We start from the raw sequence: 23028 nt of genomic DNA, 5'->3' as shown, positions 1-23028 counted from the left end.
GGACAAAGGGTCACAGCTTAAGGATAAGGGGGAAATCCTTTAGGACCGAGATGAGAAGAAACTTTTTCACACAGAGAGTGGTGAATCTCTGGAACTCTCTGCCACAGAGGGTAGTTGAGGCCAGTTCATTGGCTATATTTAAGAGGGATTTAGATGTGGCCCTTGTGGCTAAAGGGATCAGGGGGTATGGAGAGAAGGCAGGTACGGGATACTGAGTTGGATGATCAGCCATGATCATATTGAATGGCGGTGCAGGCTCGAATGGCCTACTCCTGCACCTATTTTCTATGTATCTATGTATCTAACTCACTGATGACCACTTCAGCCAGCAGTACTCTAACTGTACAGGGACACAGAAACAAGGTTGGACAATAGTATTGAGGAGCATTTGCCAAACACCATTTCTATTGCTGAGAGAGAAAGGGGAATGAAGAGAATTAGAGGGTTAAAGAGTTTCAAGTTGATGATTGGGTCTGATTGTATAATCAAGGGAATCCAGAGCAGACTATAACTTGAAGAGCTAAAGCCAGGATTTGATGCTCCTTTTTCTCCTGACTCTAATTGGTGATTGTGTGTGATCACTGTGCTCTAATCTGAATTCCTATCCCAGTACCTCGACCTCTGACACCCCGGTGTTGAATGTAGCGACAGAATGGAACAATTATTTCATTTATAAAACATCTTGAACAAAACAAAAGTATTCTCAGATCCTTACCAGGATCATTATCAAGCCAGATATTGAAAGAGACCACCCAAAGAGATGCGAGGGAAGATGCCACAGGTTCAATGAACGATGTTTTATACTTTTTCGTGAAGTAGGAAAGAGATGGAAAGATTAACATTGTGAGTTCCAGAGCCTAGTAATTCAGCAGTCGTTTGAATAACAGTACAGAATTAATCAGTAATGAACAAGAACCAGAAAGAGAATAAAAAACCATGAGGGTGAGAGGGCTGGTGTAGGGCTTTACAGAGAGGAATGGGCAATGGGGAGACCATCAAGGAATTTCAATATCAAGGGATGGATGCAGACCAGTCCATCACACAGATCAGACTCCCCGCCATTGACTCCATCTACACTTCACGCTGCCTCAGAAAAACAGCCAATATAATTAAAGTCTGAAGAAGGGTCTCGACCCGAAACATCACCCATTCCTTCTCTCCAGAGATGCTGCCTGACCCGCTGAGTTACTACAGCATTTTGTGTCTACCTTCGATTTAAACCAGCATTTGCAGTTCTTTCCTACACAATATAATTAAAGATTTGTCCCAACACTGACATTCCTTCTTGTCCCTGCTCCTGCCGGGCAGAAGAAACAGAAGCTTGAAAGGGCGCACCACCAGACTCAGGAATAGCTGCTTCCCCTCTGCTGTCAGGCATCTGAATGGTCTTTCCATAAGCGAGGGTACTGTCCAATTTATCTCCAACCCATTTCACACTTTGGATTTTGTCTCTGGACCTGGTGCGCTGCAATGCTGGAACTATATTCTGCACCCTTCACTCTCCCTATTGCATTTGAATTTGGCATGATTGTATTTACGTTTAGTATATACGATATGTATGTATCTGATTTGAATGGAAAGCGTTTAAAACTTTTCACTGTATATTGATACACGTGACAATAATCAACTGAAACGTGTACTTATAACGTTGTGATTTACCCAGCAGCTGTCTTCTATTTATGAAAGCATTTTCTCCTGTGTTAGTAGGAGCAGCACATCCCCCCCAGTCCACATTTTAAAACCCGCCTCTCTGCCTTAGGCTTTTCTTCTCAGCATTCATCTTAGGTGCCTCTACTTCCTGAGGTGAAGATTTAGCTCACTTTATGGCCTTATGCGCGGAGCTGATCGCCCTGAGAGTTGTTTTCGTGGAAGGGGAGTAATGTTTAACAAAGTTATAAAAGTTGCGGCAAGTTCTAAATTCAGATTTTTGACCAGCAATTAAAACGTACATTACTGCAGAGATTAGTGGCTTCTGAGGAGGGTGAGGATAAGCGAGTAATTGTCAGGTTAGCAAGCTGAGACTTGTGGACTGCCACATGAATCAACACTGGGCCGTCTGCCATTTACAATCCCTCATGTCTCCTCAATAAATAGGCCCTGTTTATTGTAGCGGTTTGCTACTGGCACAAATGGGGAATAACCTGTGAGTAGACAGTGTCTGCAAAAGGTCGTATGCAGATTATGTGAGTGGGTGAAAGAGGCAAGTGTGAGGCTATTCATTTGGTTGGAAGAATAGGAAAAAGAAATTATTATTGAAATGGTGTGATGGGAGGAGGCAGATATGGTCAGAAAGGTCTGGGGGCTTCACGAGTGAAGCACAGAAAGTGAGCAAGCATGTCCACAAAGTAATTAGAAAGATGAGACACAGGAATAAAAGCGTTTGGTACTTTGGTAAGGGTATGTTTTATATTATTGTGTACAGCTATGGTCTCTTTATTTAAGGAAGGATGGACATTGAGATTATTCAATGTAGGCTCCCCTACTTTGATGGAGACACATGGAACTGCTGATTCTGGGAGCTTGAATAAAACATAATATGCTGGAGTAACTCAGCAGGTCAAGCAGTATATCTGGAGGATATAGATAGCAATGCTTAGGGTTGGGAGTCTTCTTCAGATGGAAGAAGGGTCCTCACCTGAATCATTGACTCTGACTCCAGCACTTAGTGTTTTTCTCTAAGTTGAGAGCCTGTACTGCCCAGAGTATGAAGTGTCTGAGGTGAACTCATGAAAAGATAATAGAAGTTCCTGAGAAGGCTTTGGCGGTACTTTACCTTTCTGAGATGAGGGCGGGGCTGTGGGAGTATCTTGGAACTGGAGAGATCAGAAAGTGGCGACAAACATATGACACATGCATCCAAATAAAGTCTAATTCCAGCACACCAACTGGTAAGGATACAACATCCTGAAGCTGCAGCACTGAATTGTATGTTATCCTGTACCAATTCTCAGGCATGTGCCCACCTTGACAGTACTCTTTGGAAGCCTCAGGGTGGACATGCTGAGGACCCACTGCAGCCTTTTCTTGGCCCAACCCCTGGCAATGTGTGGCCATGTGTGCTCCCGTGCTGCTGGCTGTGTGTGAGTTCAGGGTGGCACAGTGGTGCAGTCGGAAGAGCTGCTCCCTCACAACGCCAGAGACCCGGGTTTGATCCCGACGTCGGGTGCTGTCTGCGTGGAGTTGGCACGTTCTCCCTGTGACCGTGTGGGTTTCCTCCGGGTGCTCCGGTTTCCTCCCACATCCCAAAGACATGCGGGTTTGTAAGTTAATTGTGTGTCGGGAATGGATGCAAAAGTGGGATATCATGGAACTAATGTGAACAGGTGATCGACCTGGTCGGCATGGACCTGGTGGGCCGAGGGTCTTGTCTCCATGATGTATTTCTGAACTAAACTAAAAGCTCCGATCTGTCGTATGTGGTTCCAAGCAGTGATGCTTTAGCACCTGTCTTGGTGTGTGGACACTTCTAGTCACAGTGTGGGGACACTACTATCCCCGATGGGTTTACTGTGATGTTGCAGAGCGCGCTGAGCTGTGGCTCCGGCCTGTTTATTCGTGGAGCCCCCTGGTGCTAATCTTCACTCCCATGTTTCAGTCTCGGTGATGGATATCCGGGAAATCCAAGTGGGTCACCAGTCGACGGTGATGAAGAAACACGGCAACAGCTTCTCGGAGAAACGTTGCTTCACCATCGTGTTCGCGGGCAGCCGGAGCAGCCTGGACCTGGTGGCGGCCTCAGAGGAGGAAGGGCGGTGCTGGGTGCGGGGGCTCCAGAAACTCCGCAAGAAAGCAGAAACCATGAGCCAGCGAGAGAAAATTCATCAATATCTTTTGAGAAATTATGTTTGATTGGATGTGGTCTTAAGTTCATAAGTACATATGTTATAGGAGCAGAATTAGGCCAGTTTATTCTGCCATTCAATCACGGCTCATCTATCTTTTTTACCTCAACCCCATTCTCCTGCCTCCTTCCCATAACCCCTGACACACGTTCTAATCAAGAATCTACCAATCTGTGTCTTAAAACTATCCATCAACTTGGCCTCCATAGCCTTCTGTGGCAATGAATTCCACAGGTTCACCACCCTGTAACTAAATAAATTCCTCCTTGTCTCCTTTTCAAAGGTACATCCTTTTATTCTGTGGCTATGGCCTCTGGTCCTTACTCCCACTAGTGGAAACATCCTCTCCACATCCACTCTATCCAGGTCATTCACTATTTGGTAAGTAACATACCTTAACAGCTTAACAGTCATAACAGCTCGCTTGTTGCCAGCCACAAAAATACGGGTGATGATTTTGCAAATTTCCCGGATACACTGAGAGATGGTAAATATATCAGTAGAGAGTAGTTTGAAGTAGATGTTTTGGTATCCATTAGAGGCATTTTGGCTGTAGGCATGTATGCTTGTGTGGAAGCAGCATGTGTATGTGTGTGAAAGGTCTGGTGAGTCCACTGTCCGTTTACACACCGGTCCCAGGCCATGATCACTGCCCAAAGTTTCCCTGACAACTATTCCCAACCACGTTATTTCCTTACATCTGTCCACTTGGATCCATGAACATCTCCGGAATGCTGACGAAAACAACGACAACAAAATGAGCTTCGAAGAGATTAAAAGCCTGTTGAAGATGATCAACATTGAGACGGATGATGAATATGCCTACCAGGTCTTCAAGGTAAGAACCCGTCTGAATGGGGAGAATGTGTGACTAGAATCACATGGTGGATTTAGCTCGTATCTGCTGGAATGTGTTGTTTTTACAGTAAAATGTCACTGTTATGAATCTAGTGTGTTGTTACACTAAGGGCTTTGGGTGGGTGTTCCAGTGTGTTGAGACTTGGATTGCTTGTTTTGCAAAGTAGGATAATTGATGATAAATTGGTAGCATTGCTTTTTGTAGGAGTATTCTCAGCCCACACCTTCCGCATGAACAGAGTGTAGAGCTAACAAGGTCTATGACTGAAAGTTAATGGCCTGAGAACCACCCCTAATTTCATTATCAAGCCGAAGGAAATTAATGCCTGATGCGTGAATTGTAGCATGTTGGTCCAGAGGGACTATGACTGGGAGCTGAGGTCTAACTTCCACAGGGTTGAGGCCAGATCACAGACCACAATAGCACCATCCTTTTCGGTAGGTTTGATAATGAAATTAGGGTTGTTTCTCAGTAAACAGAATCCTAACACTTTTGAAGGGGGCAGGTTGGTGTGAATGAGAAAAATACAGAAACTAAGGTGGCCAATATCCCATTGGCAGTCAGCAGTACAAAATGTGCAGGAAGGAATTGTAGATGTTGGTTTAAACCGAAGACAGACACAAAAAGAATATAGTTCTGGGTTGAGAGATTGCAACCTTCACGTGGTCTGCCCTGTTTTGATGAATGCAATCAACCCGGCGTACACAATCAAATAAGATCAAATAGAACAAGTTGTCCACCAACTTTAGGCTGTGCACGCCATACGCAAGAAGAAGAAGAATATAGTTCTCAGCATTGTAGCGCATCTGTTCCTCAGACAAAGTAAAATGTCCTCAACAGGGTAGAGGTGAATCGACCAGTACCTTAGCTTATGGAAGAACCATTCAGAAACCTGATAATGGAGGCGCAGTTGTTCCTGAGTTTGGTGGTGCACGCTGTTGGTGGACGTGGATGAATTGGGCTGAATGGCCTGTTTCCATGCTGTTCAATTGTGATGTGAAGATATCCCAGTTTGCTGATGCATATAGACAAGTGACATGGAAGGATATAGCAGAGGGAATAAACTATGCTTTGATTGACAAATAAAGAAAATAGTAAGCACTTAGGAAATGGAGACTTAACAGATTGCAGATTCGGGAGTTTTGAGCAAAAGACTAACTTTTGGAGGAACTCAGCAGTCTGTGGAGGGAAATGGATAGATGTTGCTTCAGATTAGGACCCTTCTTCATACTTAGAATAATCATATGTTGACTTTTATTACAAGAGGTCTTGAGTTCCAGAAAGCAACATCTTGTTTTATTTATGTAAAGTCTTGCAATATTGTCGACAGGTCTGGTCTCCTTGTAGATGGAGATAGATTCTTGTGATAGCTAAAGCGCTCAAAGGTTCACCAAACTGATTCTTGGATTGTATTAGGCAAAACTAGGCCCACATTCTCTGGGAACTTGCAAAATCCTTGAGAGGCTTAGCAGAGTAAATGCAGGATCGATGTTTCATTTGGCTGAAGTGTTGAGAGCTGTGGGTCACGGTCTCAAAATAAGTTGTCAGCCAATTAGTTCAGAGGTGACAAATTTCTTCACCCAAATGGCGCTGAATCTTTGGAATTCTCCACCCAAGAGATGCCCATTCGCTGAGTACATTAAGGACAGATATTGAGATTTTTATTTTAAAATTAAGATAGGAAAGTGATATGAGGCGAGTGCAGGAATGTAGCGCTGATATAAAAAGATCATCTATGATCTTATTCAATATCACAGCAGGCACTGACTGGCTGACTCCGTCTCTTATTTCTTCTGTTCTTAATAAACAAGCACAGAGTAAAAGAGCAAGAGAGTAATTTATAAAAGATTAGTTTGGCCACAACTAGAAAACTGTATCCCAATTCTGGTTACCGGATGTGAACGGGTGTCAGGGGTTATGGGAAGCAGGCAGGAGAATGGGGTTGAGGGAAAGATAGATGATCCATGATTGAATGGCAGACTAACTTGATGAGCCAACTGGCCTAATTCTGCTCCTATAACCGAATTCACCAAACTGATTCTTGGATTGTATCAGGCAAAACTATATCCCAATTCTGGGTACCGGATGTGAGGAAAGATGGGAAGGGTTTGGAGTGGGTACAGAAGGGATTCCAGGGAAGAGGGTCTTTAGTTAGGTAATTAGATTGGAGAAGCTGTGGATGTTCTCTTTGGCAGTGTTTAGATGAAAATAGATTTTAATGAAAGGGACCGTGGAATTTCCAGAGACATCACCTTTTTCACTATGAATATGTCTGTCATGGTGATGAGCAACCTTTCCAACTGACAAAGCAAATTAGATTCTTCTCTGCGCCTTGGGTAACCCTGCCCCTTAGCATGGTCAAAGCTGACAGGCTGACGATCAAATACCTATTCTCATGTAAAGTGTCAGGACTAAGGTGTGCTTTCGATTTTCTCCCAACACCTTCACACGCACACACACACACACACACACACACGTGCACACACGCACACACACACACACGCACGTGCACACACGCACACACGCGCACACACACACACACACACATACACAGTTACAAACAAAATAACACAAAGGTGGATACATCAGACTCACACAATCAACAGGCAAGTATTGGTATATACACAGTGGCAGCACAGTGGCGCAGCGGTAGAGGTGCTGCCTTACAGCACCAGAGACCCGGGGTTTGATCCGGACTACGGGTGCTGTCTGTACAGAGTTTGTACCTTCTCCCCGTGACTTGCGTGGGTTTTCTCCGGTATCTTCAGTCTCCTCCCACACTGCGAAGACGTACAGGTTTGTAGGTTAATTGGCTTAGTATAATTGTAAAATTGTCCCTAATGTGTGTAGGATAGTGTTAATGTGCGGGGATTGTTGGTTGGCGCTGACTCGGTGGGCTCTAATAAAAACAAACAGACTCACACAAATGTGCACCAACTTCACGCACACTAACATGCACATAATTACACTCACTAACAGACAGGCACACAGAATGGGTGTGTATAGGTAGTAATTCAAGTTCCATTATTTTCTGGGATGGATTGAACTGATCAACTTTATCCTCTTTCAGCAATGCGACAGATCAAAAACAAACAAACTGGAAGAAAGTGAGATCGAGGACTTCTGCAAATTCCTAATGCAACGGCCAGAGCTGGAGCAAATCTTTAGCTATTACTCGGGAGAAGACCAGATCCTGACTGTCAGGGAGCTGAAGAAATTCCTTAAGGAGCAAAAGGAAATTGCCACTGATGAAAATGCAGTCTTGATTATACAAAAATTTGAGTTGAATGACACAGGTATGCGAAATATTCACCTTCATCTTACCTAGACTGGGTAATATCTCTCAAGTTGAGGTTAATAACACCTGTGTTTACGCAGCAACTAAACTGGAAAATATTGTGCCATGACTGTTTCTGGGTTAATCAATCTGGCAGCATTTGATTGCAAGAGCATCGCAAAGTTATCCTGGAGATGGAAGAATTACAGTCTGAAGAAGGGTCTCGACCCGAAACGTCACCTATTCCTTCGCTCCATAGATGCTGACTCACCCACTGAGTTTCTCCAGCATTTTTGTCTACCTGGTTTGAATGATTGGTTTTGTGAAATAATCTGCTTTTCTGACATGTGCATCAAATTCCATGAATTCACATTATTCCATTTGATTAGATTAGATTAGATTAGATTAGGTAGATACAATACAATACAATACAATTCAATTTATTGTCATTTGGACCCCTTGAGGTCCAAACGAAATGTCGTTTCTGTAGCCATACATTACAAAACAAAAAGACCCGAGACACAACACAGTTTACACAAACATCCATCACATCGCTGTGATGGAAGGCAAAAAAAACTTATCTCTCCACTGCACTCTCCCCCCCATGTCAGAGTCAGAGTCAGAGTCAAAGTCAAAGCCCTCGGCTGGCGATGGCGATTGTCCCGCGGACATTAAAGCCACACCGGGTGATGCAAGGTCACGCACCGGGTCTCGGTGTTAGAGCCCCCGGCGTGCGCTCGCAGAGTCCCGCGGCCACTCCCAGCCGCGCGGGGCGGTGCTGTAAGGCCCCGCTCAGGTGATCTTCAACCCCGCAACTCGGGCGGGAGAAGTCGCCGCTGCGGAAGCCCCGAAAAGCGGTCACCCAGCAGGGACCCACGGGCTCCCGGTGCCGCCGTCCGCCAAACCCGCAGTTGCAGCCTCCGAATCTCCGGAGGTCGGGTGGCAGCAATGCTCAACCACAGCTCCACCCGCTCCGGACTCGGCCAGCCCCGTGACGGTGAGTAGTCGGCAGCTCCGCAGCTGGAACCCCAGGTCGTTCCTGTTGGAGGCCGCTCCACGTTGCTGCCCCAATGACAACGGAGACCCGACAAAGAAAAGGTCGGGTCTCCCGTGCAGGGGAAAGATTTTAAAGTTACCCCCTCCCCACCACACCACCCCCACCCCCCCCACACACATACCCCAACAGAAAAAATAACAAAAACTACATAAAAACGAGACAAAAAATAATAAAACACAGACGGACTGCAGAGGCCGCTGCTGACGAGATTAGGTTCAACTTTATTGTCATTGCACAAATACGAGTATAGGAACAACGAAATGCAGTTTAGCATCTAATCAGAGTGCAAAGTAGTAAAATACTGGTTAAAACAATATGTACAATGTGGGTAAATTAATCAAGTACACAGGCAAATAAATATATACGGAAAAAAGGGTATAAAAGATAGCTAGCGCCGGGCCTGTGAGTTCAGCAGGGTAATGGTATTTTGGAAGAAGCTGTTCCTCAGCCTGCTGGTGCGAGACCTGAGGCTCCTGTACCGCCTCCCTGATGGGAGGAGGGCAAATAGTCCATGGTTGGGGTGTGAGGGGTCCTGAATGATTTTCCCAGCCCGTCTTAGACATCGTGTGCGGTGGAGGGCAGCCATGGCAGGGAGCGGGGCACCGATGATGTGATGAGCGGTTTTCACCACCTGTTGCAGTGCCTTCCTGTCAGCTGTGGTTGCCACTCACTCAGCTTAACTGTGTCCACTTCTTTGCATTATGTTCGGTACAGATGTTGTGGGCTGAAGGGCCTATCCCCGTGCTGTACTGTTCTATGTTCTTAAAATCTGCTTACATCCCCGTGGCTAAACTCCTGTCTATTTTTATATCCTCAGCAACACGGCTGAAAATCCTGCATTTTGGGTGAGATTTAATCTGTGGCCCAGTCTGCTTGCTCAAGTAGATGCTTTCTGTATCTTCTTATGACAGGCAAGGAAGCCATACTCTTAGAACCACTCTGCCGTTCCTGTTCCCATTCACCGAATGGGAATTATCCATTATTGCTCACTCCGCTACACATTGAGGCAATTTACAGTGGCCAATGAGCCCGCCGACATGCATGTCTTGGGAATGTGGGAGCATCTAATGGAAACAGAAAGAAAGTGCAAGTGCCATACAGGCAGCATCAGAGGTCAGGATCAAACCTGGGTTTCCCGAACTGTCAAATAGCAGCATTACATGTTCGACTGTGCCACCCTTACAGAGACTGCAGAGAATTGTGTGGTGCTATTCCCAAGAAAAGCAAGGGGAGCTCTTCCCAATATTTATGCCAATGTCAGCATAAACTGTCTGATATATGTGGAACTCTCATGCATGCATAATAACTATTGTAACTGCATCTGCAAGGTGCATAATTGGTTGAAAAGTATTCTGCAGCATCATGAGAAGGTATACAGTTATTTATCCCAGATGTTCTCCCTTAACAGCAGACAGCACCCGTAGTCAGGATGGAACCCGGGTCTCTGGCGCTGTAAGGCAGCAACTCTACCCCTGCGCCACTGTGCTGTCACTGTGGGTGTGGTTTAGTTGGATTTTCAGAAAGCTTTTGATAAGGTCCCACATTGGAGGGTGGTGAATGAGATTAAAGAACAGAGAATTAAGCTCAATAAACTGACATGAACGAAGGATTGGGTGACAGATAGAAAGGAAAAAGTGGGAATAGATGGATTCTTGTCAGCTAGTGACTGGTGGTCTGCAGGGGTCTGTGCTTGGGCCTCATCCACTGGCTATCTCTATCAATGATTTTGCTCATCATATCTAATAAAACTTTGCCAAGTTTTCAATGACAAAAAACTCAGTGAGAATGAGAGCAGTGATGAAGAGACGAAGAGGCTTCGAGAGGATGGAGAATTGCTGAGTGAGTCGGCAACAACATGGCAGATGGAGTGTAATGTAGAAACTGTCAGGTTCTTTACTTCATCAGTGAGAAAGAGAAACAGCAGATATTAAACAGCGAGAGTTTGGAAAATAGGAACTGGGGGTTATTGTTCACCCACGTTTGCTTTAAAGTATTTGAGGCCGACCAAAAAGATAGTTTTGGCTAGGAAGGAACTGCAGATGCTGGTTTAAACCGGAGATAGACACAAAAAGCTGAAGTAACTTAGCGGGTCAGGCAGCATCTCTGGAGAAAAGGAAGAGGTGAAGTTTTGGGTCAAGACCCTTCTTCACACTGAGAGTCAGGGGGAAAGGGAAATGAGAGATATAGACGGTGATATAGTGAGATATAGAACAAATGAATGAAAGAACGATGATAAAGGAAAGGTGGAGCCCACAATGGTCTTTTGTTGGCTGTGGGTTAGGCTGTGGGATAACTAGTTATACAGACATTGAACTCAACGGGATGACAGTGAAACTAGTGAAAGATAGTTTTATCATTTCCACTCTCAACCAAACCAGTTGCACAAATCTCTTTGCATTTGATTTCTGCATCAAGCGCACAGTATACTGACTGGCCTATATGTTAATCAACAATCATTGCACTAGATGGGAGAGTTGGAAGGCCTCATTTCCAGCTGTCCCCCATCAAGAATGATTTTCACAAGCTGATCATTGTTATTTTACTGTCAGTCTGAGGGAGAATTCACTCTCCCTTCATTTCTAACTTCATGTTGAATTAAATTTCTGACCTTGAGATTGATTGCATTTTGAATATTGGCCAGTAAGAAATCTGTCACTTTCCTTTCCCTTCTTACGATCTGGAAACAGAAGGATCAGGATGGTCTCTGGCTGAGAGAGATAAAGAGTCACAGCCTCACACTGACTCATGCTGACCTTCAATCAACGGTTCATTGAGCAGAAAGACTATGGTCCAACATCGGTCAGATCTTATCTCTAGTAATACATGCAGTTCTGGTCACTGCACTGTAGGAAAGAAATCAAAGGGTTTGAGAGAGAGCAGAGTGAATTCACCAGCATCTTGCCAGGGAGGATGCAGTTCAATTATGAAGAGAGACTGGGGAGGCGAGGTCCATTCTCACTGGAGCGGAGGTTAAGACAGGACATGGTGCAGCTGGAAAGGGTACAGAGAAGATTTACGAGGATGTTGCCAGGACTCGAGGGCCTGAGCTATAGGGCGAGGTTGAGCAGGCTAGGACTTTGAGCGCAGGAGGATGAGGGGTGATCTGGTTGAAGTATACACAATCAAGAAAGGAATAGATTGGGTAGATGCACAGAGTCTCTTGCCCTGAGTAGGGGAATTGAGAACCAGAGGACATAGGTTTAAGGCCAGGAGGGAAAGATTTAATCGGAACCTGAGGGATAACATTTTCATGCAAAGAGTGGTAGGTATATGGAACGAGCTGCCAGAGGGGGTAGTTGAGGCAGGTACTATCGCAATGTTTAAGAAACATTTAGGCAGGTGCTAGGATAGGACAGGTTTAGAAGGAATTGGGTCAAATGCAGGCAGGTGGGACTAGTGTAGATGGGACATGTTGGCCAGTATGGGCAAGTTGGGCTGAAGGGCCTGTTTCCACACTGTAAGACTATGACTCTGTAATTGAGCCCATGCCGTTCATCGGCATGTTCCTAATAGAATTTCTGCTTCCTATGGATTGCACAGAGGAGTTTATTTTAACAATACACAGCAAGGTATTAATAAAAAGCATTGCATATTACAGAGCAGGAAGTAGGAATGTAATGAATGGCTATTGAAAAGAATTTCCCACATTGTGATTGCGTCAAAATAGAAATGATTGAATGACTTGTTTACAGAGAGTTACTGAGAATTCAGTTTGGCTGAGGGTGTGATCGTTGGCACTCCCATTAGCAATTGTTATTTACATTTCATAGAGTTGTACAGCATAGAAATGAGCCCTTCAGCCAACCTTGTCAATGCCAATCATGATGCTTCTCTCCACTAATCACATTTACTTGCATTTGGCCTGCTGCAAATGCCTGTTAAACATGATAACTGTTTCTGTCTCCACAATCTCTCCTGGCATGTAATTCTAGATAACCACCGCTTTTCACTCTATTTGTCTTTTTAAATCCTGCCGTGCTTTACCCCTCAAATCATGGACCATGGCATCTGAGAAGCAGCAGAAGAAGTAGCGATTGCCATATTGAAACATATAAGATCCTTAAGATGATAGACAGGGTTGTTCTTGAGATATTTAATTTGGTGGGAGAGCCTCAGACTGGGGGGACATGGTTACAAGATAATGGTGGTCTTTTAAAACTGAATCATGTTGGAATTTCTTCTCACAGAGGCCGAAAGCTGATCTTAGTGAGGTGTATAAATCATGAAGGGAATTGATTGGGTGAATGCAGTCTTTTACCCAGGGTAGGGGCATAGAGAATCAGAGGATATGAGTTTAAGTCGAGAGGAGAAAGATTTAATTGGAACCTGAGAGGCAACCTGTTCGCTCAGAGGGTGATGGATTTATGGAACAAGCTGCCGGAAGGGGATGTTGAAGAGGGTACTGTAACATAATTTGAAAGACACTTGGACCGGTACATGGATCGGAAAAGCTGAGAGGAATTTGGGCTAAACACAGGCAAATTGGACTAGCTTAGATAGGGCATCTTGGTTGGCATGGGCGGGTTGGTCCGAGGGTCCTGTTTCCGTGTGGTACGGTTCATTGTGGCGGGGTCTTAGGACGACGTTGAGATGGGTGATCTATTTAACACTTCTGGTGAAACATGGTTATGAGTGTTTCAGTCTTTAACCTTAGATGATGGTGGCGACACTCACTGAGGTGGAGGGGAGGGAAGTTTTTGGAGTCTCTTCCTCCAGTAATTATCCGCTGCAACTCAACAACTAAATGTGACGAGACCTCAGAGTTTTCATCTGATCTGTTGGTTCACCCAAGTTGTCATATATTCCAGCTTCATTTGCTGGCACTTTATCATGTTAGGTGTGTCCTCCGTACACCCTTCTATACACCGCTATCATCACAGCAATGATAGAGGGAGGGAGAAATACTTTATCTTTCTTTATTACAACACAAAAAGAGGCCATGTGGCCCATTGGGTCTGTGCTAGCTCCAGGGCTGTAGTTCCATCAATTCCATTTGCACTCTCTTTATTTCCTTGGGCAACTGGAACATATTCCGCCTCACACATGCTCATCAACTTCCCTTTGATGCCTTTTACCACTAACCTGCGCAAAGGGATAATATACATATGGCGATTAACCTCCCAACCTATCTCTAGGATGTAGGGGGAACACCCGGTGGTAGTCCCCAGAGTTATGGCTGGAATTTGCAAACACCACGCAGACCAAGGGTCAGGGTTGGGGATTGAACCTGGATCCTTGGAGCTGATCAAATGTCTTTAGAGATACAGCATGGAAACAGGACCGTTGGCCCATCGAATCCACGCCAACCATCATTCACATTTGTTATTCCACTTTCGCATCCACTCCCCACACTCTGGGGGCAATTTAGAGAGGCTAGTGAACCCACAAATCCACACTACTTTGGGATGTGAGGGGAAACCGGAGCACCCGGAGGAAACCCACAGGGAGAACGTGCAAGTAGTTCACACCGTTTAATGATTTAAAATTTAATTATTGAATGTATATGTTACGCCAGCTGGTAGGGCTATGTGGCAGTGCACATATTTCTGTGCCTGTTGCCCAGTTTGGAGATACCAGATATGTCTACTGCTGAGGACTGAGTTATATATGGCACAATGATGAGGACCTCTCAGTCCTGTGTGATCCAGTTACCACTCTGTGCTCTCCATTGCCAAAGTCTACACTCTCTGACCCTGAGGCGTGTGTTGTCCAAGGACAACGCTGTGCGTTGCTGAGGAAGGTGAAAGCTAAAGTGCTTAAAGTTGGAAAAATAAGTCCTTTCCTGAATGATAATGACCTTGAAATTGTTCTTTGATTTTTTTCAGCCAAGAAGAACCTGCTGTTTACCCAAGATGGCTTCATGATGTACTTGTTGTCTGCAAAAGGGGATATATTTAACCATGACCATGACCAAGTCTACCAGGACATGAGCCAGCCACTCAGCCACTACTTCATTTCCTCCTCCCATAACACCTATCTGATGGAGGACCAGCTGGGAGGACCAAGCAGTACCGAGGCCTACATCAGGTTGTTGTCTCCTCCTTACTGGGACATGCTCTGGTCCTATACTCTGATCACCTGGTCTTTAAATGACACCTACATGTCTGATATGGACATACCCAACACCATCGGCTCTCAATTTATTCTCCCTAGCACCTGCCTGATGTTGTTGTATTCTGCTCTACACCATTTTCGTACTTTCCTATAATGTCCAGGTTTATCCTCATTCATAAATATCTTGAAATATATGGAATTATGATCACTCTTCTCAAAATGCTCTCCCACTGAAACACTAGTCACCTGGGCAGATTTATTTCCCAATACAAGGTCCAGTCTTGAGTTGAGCTATCCTCATATTGTTTTAAGAAACCCTCTTGGCTACACCTAACAAATTGTGCCCCGTCTCAGCCTTTTGTATTAATGAAGTCCCAGTCAATATTGGGGAAATGAATAAGTGTAGGAGGGAACTGTTACACCAAAGACTCTTGGTCTCGACCTGAAATGTCACCCATTCCTTCTCTCCAGAGATGCTGCCTGACCCACGGAGTTACTCCAGCAATTTGTGTCTTTCTTTGGGGAAATTAATGTCTCCCAATATATCAACCCTTTTTCTTTGCCATTTTTCCATAATCTGTCTTAAGTATCTTGTTCCTCTATCTCATGCTGTCGAGAGGGAGGCCTATAGTAGAATCCCATTAGGGTGATTACACCTTTCATATTTTGAGCTCTATCTCTATTGCCTGATCGGATGAACCTCTGTGAATGCCGCAGTGACGTTCTCCTCCACCTCCAACTCCTCCACCTCTTTTACCTCTCCCTCTATCACGTTGGGAACATTAGAACCCTGAAACATTGTGCTACAATGTACTGTAATTGCTACAATGATCGAGATAGTCCATTGGATATTAGAAACATTTTACCCATAGTAAACGTGTCTCAAACTGGCGGGTTTTGGTTTAGGAAGAGGGGTTAGAGGTTTGCTGAAAATTTGAGGAAGAATGTTTCACCCAGAGGGTGGTTGGAATCTGGAATTCACTGTCTGAGATGTGTTGGAGACAGTGACTCTCAAAATATTTAATGGAAATCTAGACAACTGCACGAATCACCAAGGCATAGAAGGCTAAAGTCCATATACTGGCAAATGGGATTAGGGCTACTTGATGGTCAGCTTGGACATGATGGGCCGAAGAGCTTGTCTCTGCTCTGTATGACACAGTGGACTTGTGCAGCCCAGAGTCAGAGACTATGAGGATGAAGCCTTCATAAGACCGGCGGTAGCAGATGTGGTAGTGGAGACTTGACGCATTGCACCTCAGTTCACACGGGGCAACAGTGGAGGAGTGGGTACCAGACCAGAGGAACAGGGGCACCACCAAAGAGTCTCGATTTAAAAAAAATATCAGAGGCTTCATCACGAATCAATCAGAGCTCGATAACAGGTCTACAATGGTGAGGAGCCGATTTTGAAAGACTTCAACCTTTAAGGGCGACACTGTGGTGCAGCTGGTAGAGAGCCGGGCTTAATCTTGACCTCGGGTGCTGTCGGTGTGGAGTTTGCACGTTCTCCCTGTGGCTGTGCAAGTTTCCTCTGGGTTCTCTGGTTTGCTTAAACATCCCAAAGAAGTGTGGTTTTGTAGGTTAATTGGCCTCTGCCCCTAGTGTGTAGGGAGCAGATGAGGATAACATAGAACCGCTGTGAATGGGTGGGTGGGTTAATATAGAACTAGTGTGAATGGGTGATCAATGGTCAGCATGGACTCAGTGGGCCAAAGGGCCTCTCTCCTTGCTGTATCTCAAAAACTAAACTAAAAATATGGAAAGCATTGTGCCAAATTAATACTGCGATTGTGTACATTTGTTTTTTTTTCCTTTTGCACTTGTTTTCATCATTAAATGAAGACGAAGCATGTGTGTTGCTTTAAGAATTGTAGCCTGTGACCAACTGCTCCCCATATGTGCCTAGGCTTCTCACTCAGGAACTGGGCAGGAATGAGATGCCTGTGGGCGGACTTTTCTGCATGAAAACTGTTCCCCACCGCAAACATTTGCTTAATGCAGATAGGTTGGCTTTAGGTTTATTATTGTCACATGCACCGAGGTACAGCAAAAAGTTGTATTCTGCAAGCTCATCAATCGGATCGACTAATACCAAAAATAAATGCACACAAGTCAAACAGTTGGGAGAATAATGGGGAAAATACAGAGTGCAAAACATATACTTCTCAGCATTGTAGCACACCAAAGATAGACACAAAATGCTGGAGTAAAGTCCCTGTCCCACTTAGGAAACCTGAACGGAAACCTCTGGAGACTTTACCCCCCACCCAAGGTTTCCGTGCGGTTCCCGGAGGTTGCAGGTGGTTGCCGGAGGTTGCAGGTAGTGGAAGCAGGTAGGGAGACTGACAAAAACCTCCGGGAACAGCATGGAAACCTTGGGTGGGGCGCAAAGTCTCCAGAGGTTTTCATTCAGGTTTCCTAAGCGGGACAGGGGCATAACTCAGCGGAACAGGCAGTATCTTTGGATAGAAGGAATGGGTGACGTTTCGGGAGACCCATTCCTTCTCTCCAGAGACGCTGCCTGTCCCGTTCAGTTACTTCAGCATTTTGTGTCTATCTTCGGTGAAGTTCCTTCCTACACATTGTAGCACACCATTTTCCGAGTGAAAGTCCAATGTTGCAATGGGGTAGAGGTGAATCATAAAATATCATTAGGACATTAAGAAATTGTGTTAGATTTACAGGCAGAAAATAGATCTAAAAGTGTAAAAGGATTGTGTCAGATGATAGTAGATCCTCATCGATGAAGAGCCTTCAAAGAGACACCACGCTCTGACACCATCTCGGAGATCCCTCATTGTAATGCTTCATCGTATAATTCCTAGTATTTTAGAGAGAGGCAACTGGGACAGTCTCAGCCTGTTTATCGCGTGCATCTTGAAATCAACAGCAAACTCACAACGTTCGATGTGGAATTCATGTTTTCCAGAGCTCTCCTGAGGGGCTGTCGCTGTGTGGAGTTAGACTGTTGGGAGGGGCAAAACGGAGAGCCTATCATCTACCATGGATACACCCTCACCTCCAAAATCCTCTTCAAGGACGTCATTACAACCATCAGGGATTACGCCTTCACGGTAAGACAACACTGAATGTCCCCAGTAACTGACTGTGGGTTTTCTATGGTGAACGGTTGGATAACTGAGACTGTGATCAACTGTGATACAACGCTTAAGAAAGATTTAAGAAAGTACTGCAGATGCCGGAAAAATCGAAGGTAGACAAAAATGCTGGAGAAACTCAGCGGGTGAGGCAGCATCTATGGAGCGAAGGAATAGGTGACATTTCGTGTCGAGACCCTATTCAATCTGAAGAAGGGTCTCGACCCGAAACGTCACCTATTCCTTCGCTCCATAGATGCTGCCTCACCCGCTGAGTTTCTCCAGCATTTTTGTCTAACTGTGATACAACACTCCTCTTGACGTCCTCTGAGGGAGGGCTATATGTATGTATTTATGTATGTACTTAATCTATGAACCAATGTTGTATAACATTAGTACCTCCACCAATGTAAAGCACTATGGCCAACAAGAGTTGTTTTTTAAATGTGCTATAGAAATAAAAGTGACTTGACTTGACTTGAAGACTTTTTACTAAAAAGGACTTGGAGAAATCAGGGAAGGGGATGGGGAATTTCAGAATATATTACCATCAAAGCAGAAGTGGTCTTAGATATGTTAGTGGTTTTAAAAGTGGATAAATCCCCAGAGCCTGAGATGTATCCCACTGTTATGGAGGCAAGGGAGAAGATACAGTAGCTGAGGCCCCAAGAGAGATTTCAATACCTCCGATGGCAACAGATATTTGGCAGCAAATATGATTCCGTTATTTAGTGCGGAAACAGGGATAAGGCATGTGATTCACAAGTTCACGTGTTAGAGGAGTATAATTAGGCCATTCGGCCCATCGAGTCCACTCCACCATAAGTTTCAATGAGGTTAGGATCTTCTAAACTCCAGCAAGTAGAGGCCCAGTGTTGTCAAACGCTCTTATGGGGCAGTGAGTCTGACATCAGTGATAGGGATATTTTTGGGAAAAGGACAGGATTAATCTGCACCTGGAAAGGCTGGGGTAATCAAAGATACTCTGGTTTTGTTGGTAGGCGAACCTGTCTGATGAATGTCATAGAATCATAGGAATGTGCATCATGTGCAGGCTGGTAAGAGTTAGTCTTTGACCCGTGTTCGGCACTAACATTGTAGGCTAATGAGTCTGTTTGTGCTGTACTGTTCTATGTTCTAATAATCCTGGGGTCCCTTAAGTTTTAACCATTGATTTGATTGAGTATTTTGAAAAGATCCCAAACTGAAAGTGCCCATGGGATCCAGAGCAACTCGGTTCATTGGATCAAAAGCTGGCTTGGTGATTGGAGGCAGACAGCAGTGGCAAAGGGTTGCTTTTGCATGTGGAAAACCTGTGGCATGTGGTGCATCACATGGACCAGCTGTGGACCCTTGCTGCTTGTTATGTAAATACAGGAGGTACGATTAGTGAGTTTGCAGACTAAGTGAAGAGGAATAGTGTTGTTGACAGGGACCAGAAGGTCAGTGACAGAGTGGTTAAGATGAGCAAAGAAATTGTACTTGCAATGTAATCCTGAAAAATACAAGGCAATTCAATTTGGAAGAACCAACAAGTCTGTGATATGCATAATCAACGTTGAGATCTTTGGAAGGCCAGAGGGACTGAACGACTTTGTTGTACAAGTTCCAATATCTCTGAAGGATTAGGTGATGAAAGATGCCTGTGGGATAGTTACCCTAATTGACCTGTACGTAGATACTAAATTATTTTGAATGTTCATGAGGCTGACGGAGCCATATGTTGCTCTGGGTACATACGCCTCTTGTTCTAGTAAGTAGCACTGCTGCCGTATCTCAGAGTTCCAGTGACCCAGGTCGGGTCCTGATCTCCGGTGCTGTCTGTGTGGAGTTTGCACATTCCTCCTGTAACCGCGTGGGTTTCTGATGGATGCTCCTGTTTCCGCCCACATGCTGAGATGGGATGGTCAATTGACAACTGTAAATTGTCTCTAATGTGTAGGTGAGTGGTGGAAACTGGCAAGAGTTCTTGGTTCTTGGTTCTTGGTTACTTGGTCCTCCAAAATATTCCAACTGGAATTTAAACTGGAGGTGGTGAAGGGAGGGATTAAGCCAGAAAGGGTTATTGGGAAGAAAGTGCTACTTTAAATTTAGTTGCATCTGGTTGGGTAACTATAGTTTGGTGGAGATTATTCCATGGTTTAATTGTGCGGGGGAAGAACGAATTGCTGTACACATCTGTCTTTGTAGCTGGGATCACAAATTGGATCGAATGCCCTCGTCTGCTCCTAATTGGTTTGGGGTTGGTGTAGCTCTTGTGATCTATGTCTAGCTGACCATTTAACATTTTGTAAAAACAGGTCAAACGGTGAGCTTCACGTCTGTCTTGGAGAGGGTTCCACCCCAGAGAATTCAGAAGTTTGGTGACACTCGCTTCTCTCTCATAGGTGTTAGTAACAAATCGAGCGGCCTGTCTTTGGACATGTTCGATGGATGAAATGTTTTTATCTGTGTATGGGTCCCAAGCTGCAACTGTGTAGTCCAAATGAGGTCGAACGAGGGTGAAATACAGCTTCTCCTTGACAGAAGCTGAACAATGATGAAAGTTGCGCCTCAGGAAGTTTAGGGCACCTGTTGCTTTCACTGTTGCATGATGAGTCTGACCATTCCAACGCAGATCATTCTGCAATTTGATGCCAAGATACTTGGTTTGTTTGGATTCTTCAAGGGTGGCACCAAGTATATTGTAAGATGTTTCGCCTGGATTCCTCTTTCTGGTGACACGCTTGGTTTCACATTTGGAAGGGTTGAACTGCATGCCCCATTGTTGTGACCACTCGACCATAGTATCGAGATCTTTTTGGAGAGCATCTTCATCATCAGTTGACTTAATTGGACGGTACAGCAAACAATCATCAGCAAATAGTCTGGTCGTACTTGCGACTTTTTCATTTATGTAAAGCAAAAATAGGTGTGCGCCAAGTACTGTGCCCTGGGGTGTACCACTCAACACTGGATGCCAATTGGAGCTCTTTCCGTTCACACACACCCACTGAAGACGTTTTGTCAGGAAACTGGAAATCCATCGTTTCGTGTTGGAACGAATACCATAGAAGTCAAGCTTCCGAAGCAGTCTCTGGTGTGGGATGACATCAAATGCTTTAGAAAAGTCCAGCACAACTAAATCCATGATGACGTTACTGTCAAGGTGCTTGGCCAGGTTATTTGTCGTCAGGATAAGCTGAGACTCGCATGATCTATGCCTCCTAAATGCATGTTGGTTGTCGGCAAGAATATTATGTTTGCTCACGTGACGCATCAGATTACTATCAATGATATGCTCCAGCAATTTGCAGCAAGTACTTGTTAGTGAAACAGGATGATAATTCGCTGGGTTGGTGGTTGAACCCTTCTTAAAGAGAGGAGTGATGTTGGCCTTCCTCCAATCCAGCGGAACATCGCCCGAGTCAAGCGATTGTTGAAAAATGAACCGCAAAACTGGAGCCAGTTCTTCGGCTGCGATCTTGAGGGCTTGATTCTGTATATGATCTGGTCCAATTGCTTTTGTGGTATTAATGTTGAGCAATAACAGTTGCTGGGAATGTCATAGTAATGACTAGTGGTCAGTGTAGGATTGGTATAATGTGTGTCTAATCAGTCGATCACAGTGGGCTGCTTGACCTGCTTGTGCTCTGTGTTTCCATGACAATTCACCGGAACAAAGATCTTCATGGTGGAAAAGTGGCGCAGTGGTAGAGTTGCTGCCTTACAACACCAGAGTCCGGGTTCGATCCCGACTACGGGTGCTGTCTGTTCGGAGTTTGTACGTTCTCCCCGTGACTGCATGGGTTTTCTCCGGGTGCTTCGGTATCCTCCCACACTCCAAAGATTTGTAGGATAATTGGCTTCTGCAAAAATTGTAAATTGCCCCTAGTGTGAAGGATAGTGCTGGTGTACAGGATTCGCTGGTCAGGGCGGACTCAGTTGGCCTGCTTCCACGCTGTATCTATAAACTAACTCAAACTCATGACGCCAGCTGTACATTTAAACCTCTCTGCAGGTCTCTCCGTATCCCGTCATCCTGTCCCTGGAGAATCACTGTGGCAAGGAGCAGCAGACGGTCATGGCCCGGCATTTGAAGGACATCCTCGGCAACATGCTGGTCACCGCCCTGATTGATGATGAAGTCCCAAAGGAGCTTCCCTCACCCGAGGTAAGCAAGTGGCCCAGAGTTCTCATTTCACCCAGTCTGATGTCTTTACAACAACAGAAGCAAATGTCCCCAGGTGTGGCCGTGTAACAGGGTATGTAGCATATCAGAGTTGCGGGGTGTTAGTCTTTTTGGCATGGACAATTTGACATTTGGCATTTATGATACTTTTGTATAGGCATATGGATATGCAGGGAATGGAAGGATGTAGATTAGGTGCAGGCAGAGGCATCATGTTCAGCACAGACATTGTGGGCCGAAGGGAAAGGGAAAAGGGAAAATAGGAAAATATTCTTATCGTTAATCCTTTTTATCCCCGTCATTGTTTAGTGTACTTCTGTCAGGCCATCCCTCAGCCTCCTTTGCTCCAGGGAAAAAAGGATCAGCCTACCCAGTCTCTCCTAACAACTGAAACGCTCCAATCTTAGCAGCATCCTGGTGAATCTCCTCTGCATCCTTTCGAGCAAAATCACATCCCGGCCATATTGTGGCAACCAGAGCTGCACACAATACCCCTGGGGTAGCATGAATCAGAGTGGCAGGGCATTGGCAAGGCAGTTACGAGAACAGTGTATAGGAGTGGCAGGAAATCAGGGAGTCAGGCTATCAAACAGGCAGGTTATCAAAGTAGATCCAAATGGAGGGATATCAGAATAGCAGCAGACCAGTTGTCAGTTTTGTCCTTTTT

The 23028-nt window shown here is 45.0% G+C and overlaps 1 protein-coding gene across 1 annotated transcript in view; it reads left to right on the top strand.

The window, feature by feature from the left end:
* The window catches only part of LOC116981958 (1-phosphatidylinositol 4,5-bisphosphate phosphodiesterase delta-3-like), a 56289-nt gene that overhangs the window by 14803 nt on the left and 18458 nt on the right, over positions 1 to 23028 (top strand). Inside the window, exons 3-8 of the mRNA XM_033035208.1 lie at positions 3596 to 3824; positions 4551 to 4680; positions 7772 to 7997; positions 14861 to 15062; positions 18022 to 18166; positions 22191 to 22343. Of these exons, the coding sequence (XP_032891099.1) occupies positions 3596 to 3824; positions 4551 to 4680; positions 7772 to 7997; positions 14861 to 15062; positions 18022 to 18166; positions 22191 to 22343 (1085 nt within the window). The remainder of the gene's footprint in view (positions 1 to 3595; positions 3825 to 4550; positions 4681 to 7771; positions 7998 to 14860; positions 15063 to 18021; positions 18167 to 22190; positions 22344 to 23028) is intronic.

This window comes from Amblyraja radiata, chromosome 16, assembly GCF_010909765.2.
Source record: "Amblyraja radiata isolate CabotCenter1 chromosome 16, sAmbRad1.1.pri, whole genome shotgun sequence".
Taxonomy (NCBI): Eukaryota; Metazoa; Chordata; class Chondrichthyes; order Rajiformes; family Rajidae; genus Amblyraja; species Amblyraja radiata.
Note: the sequence above shows the minus strand (reverse complement) of the source record. Positions and strands in the feature narration are given on the sequence as shown.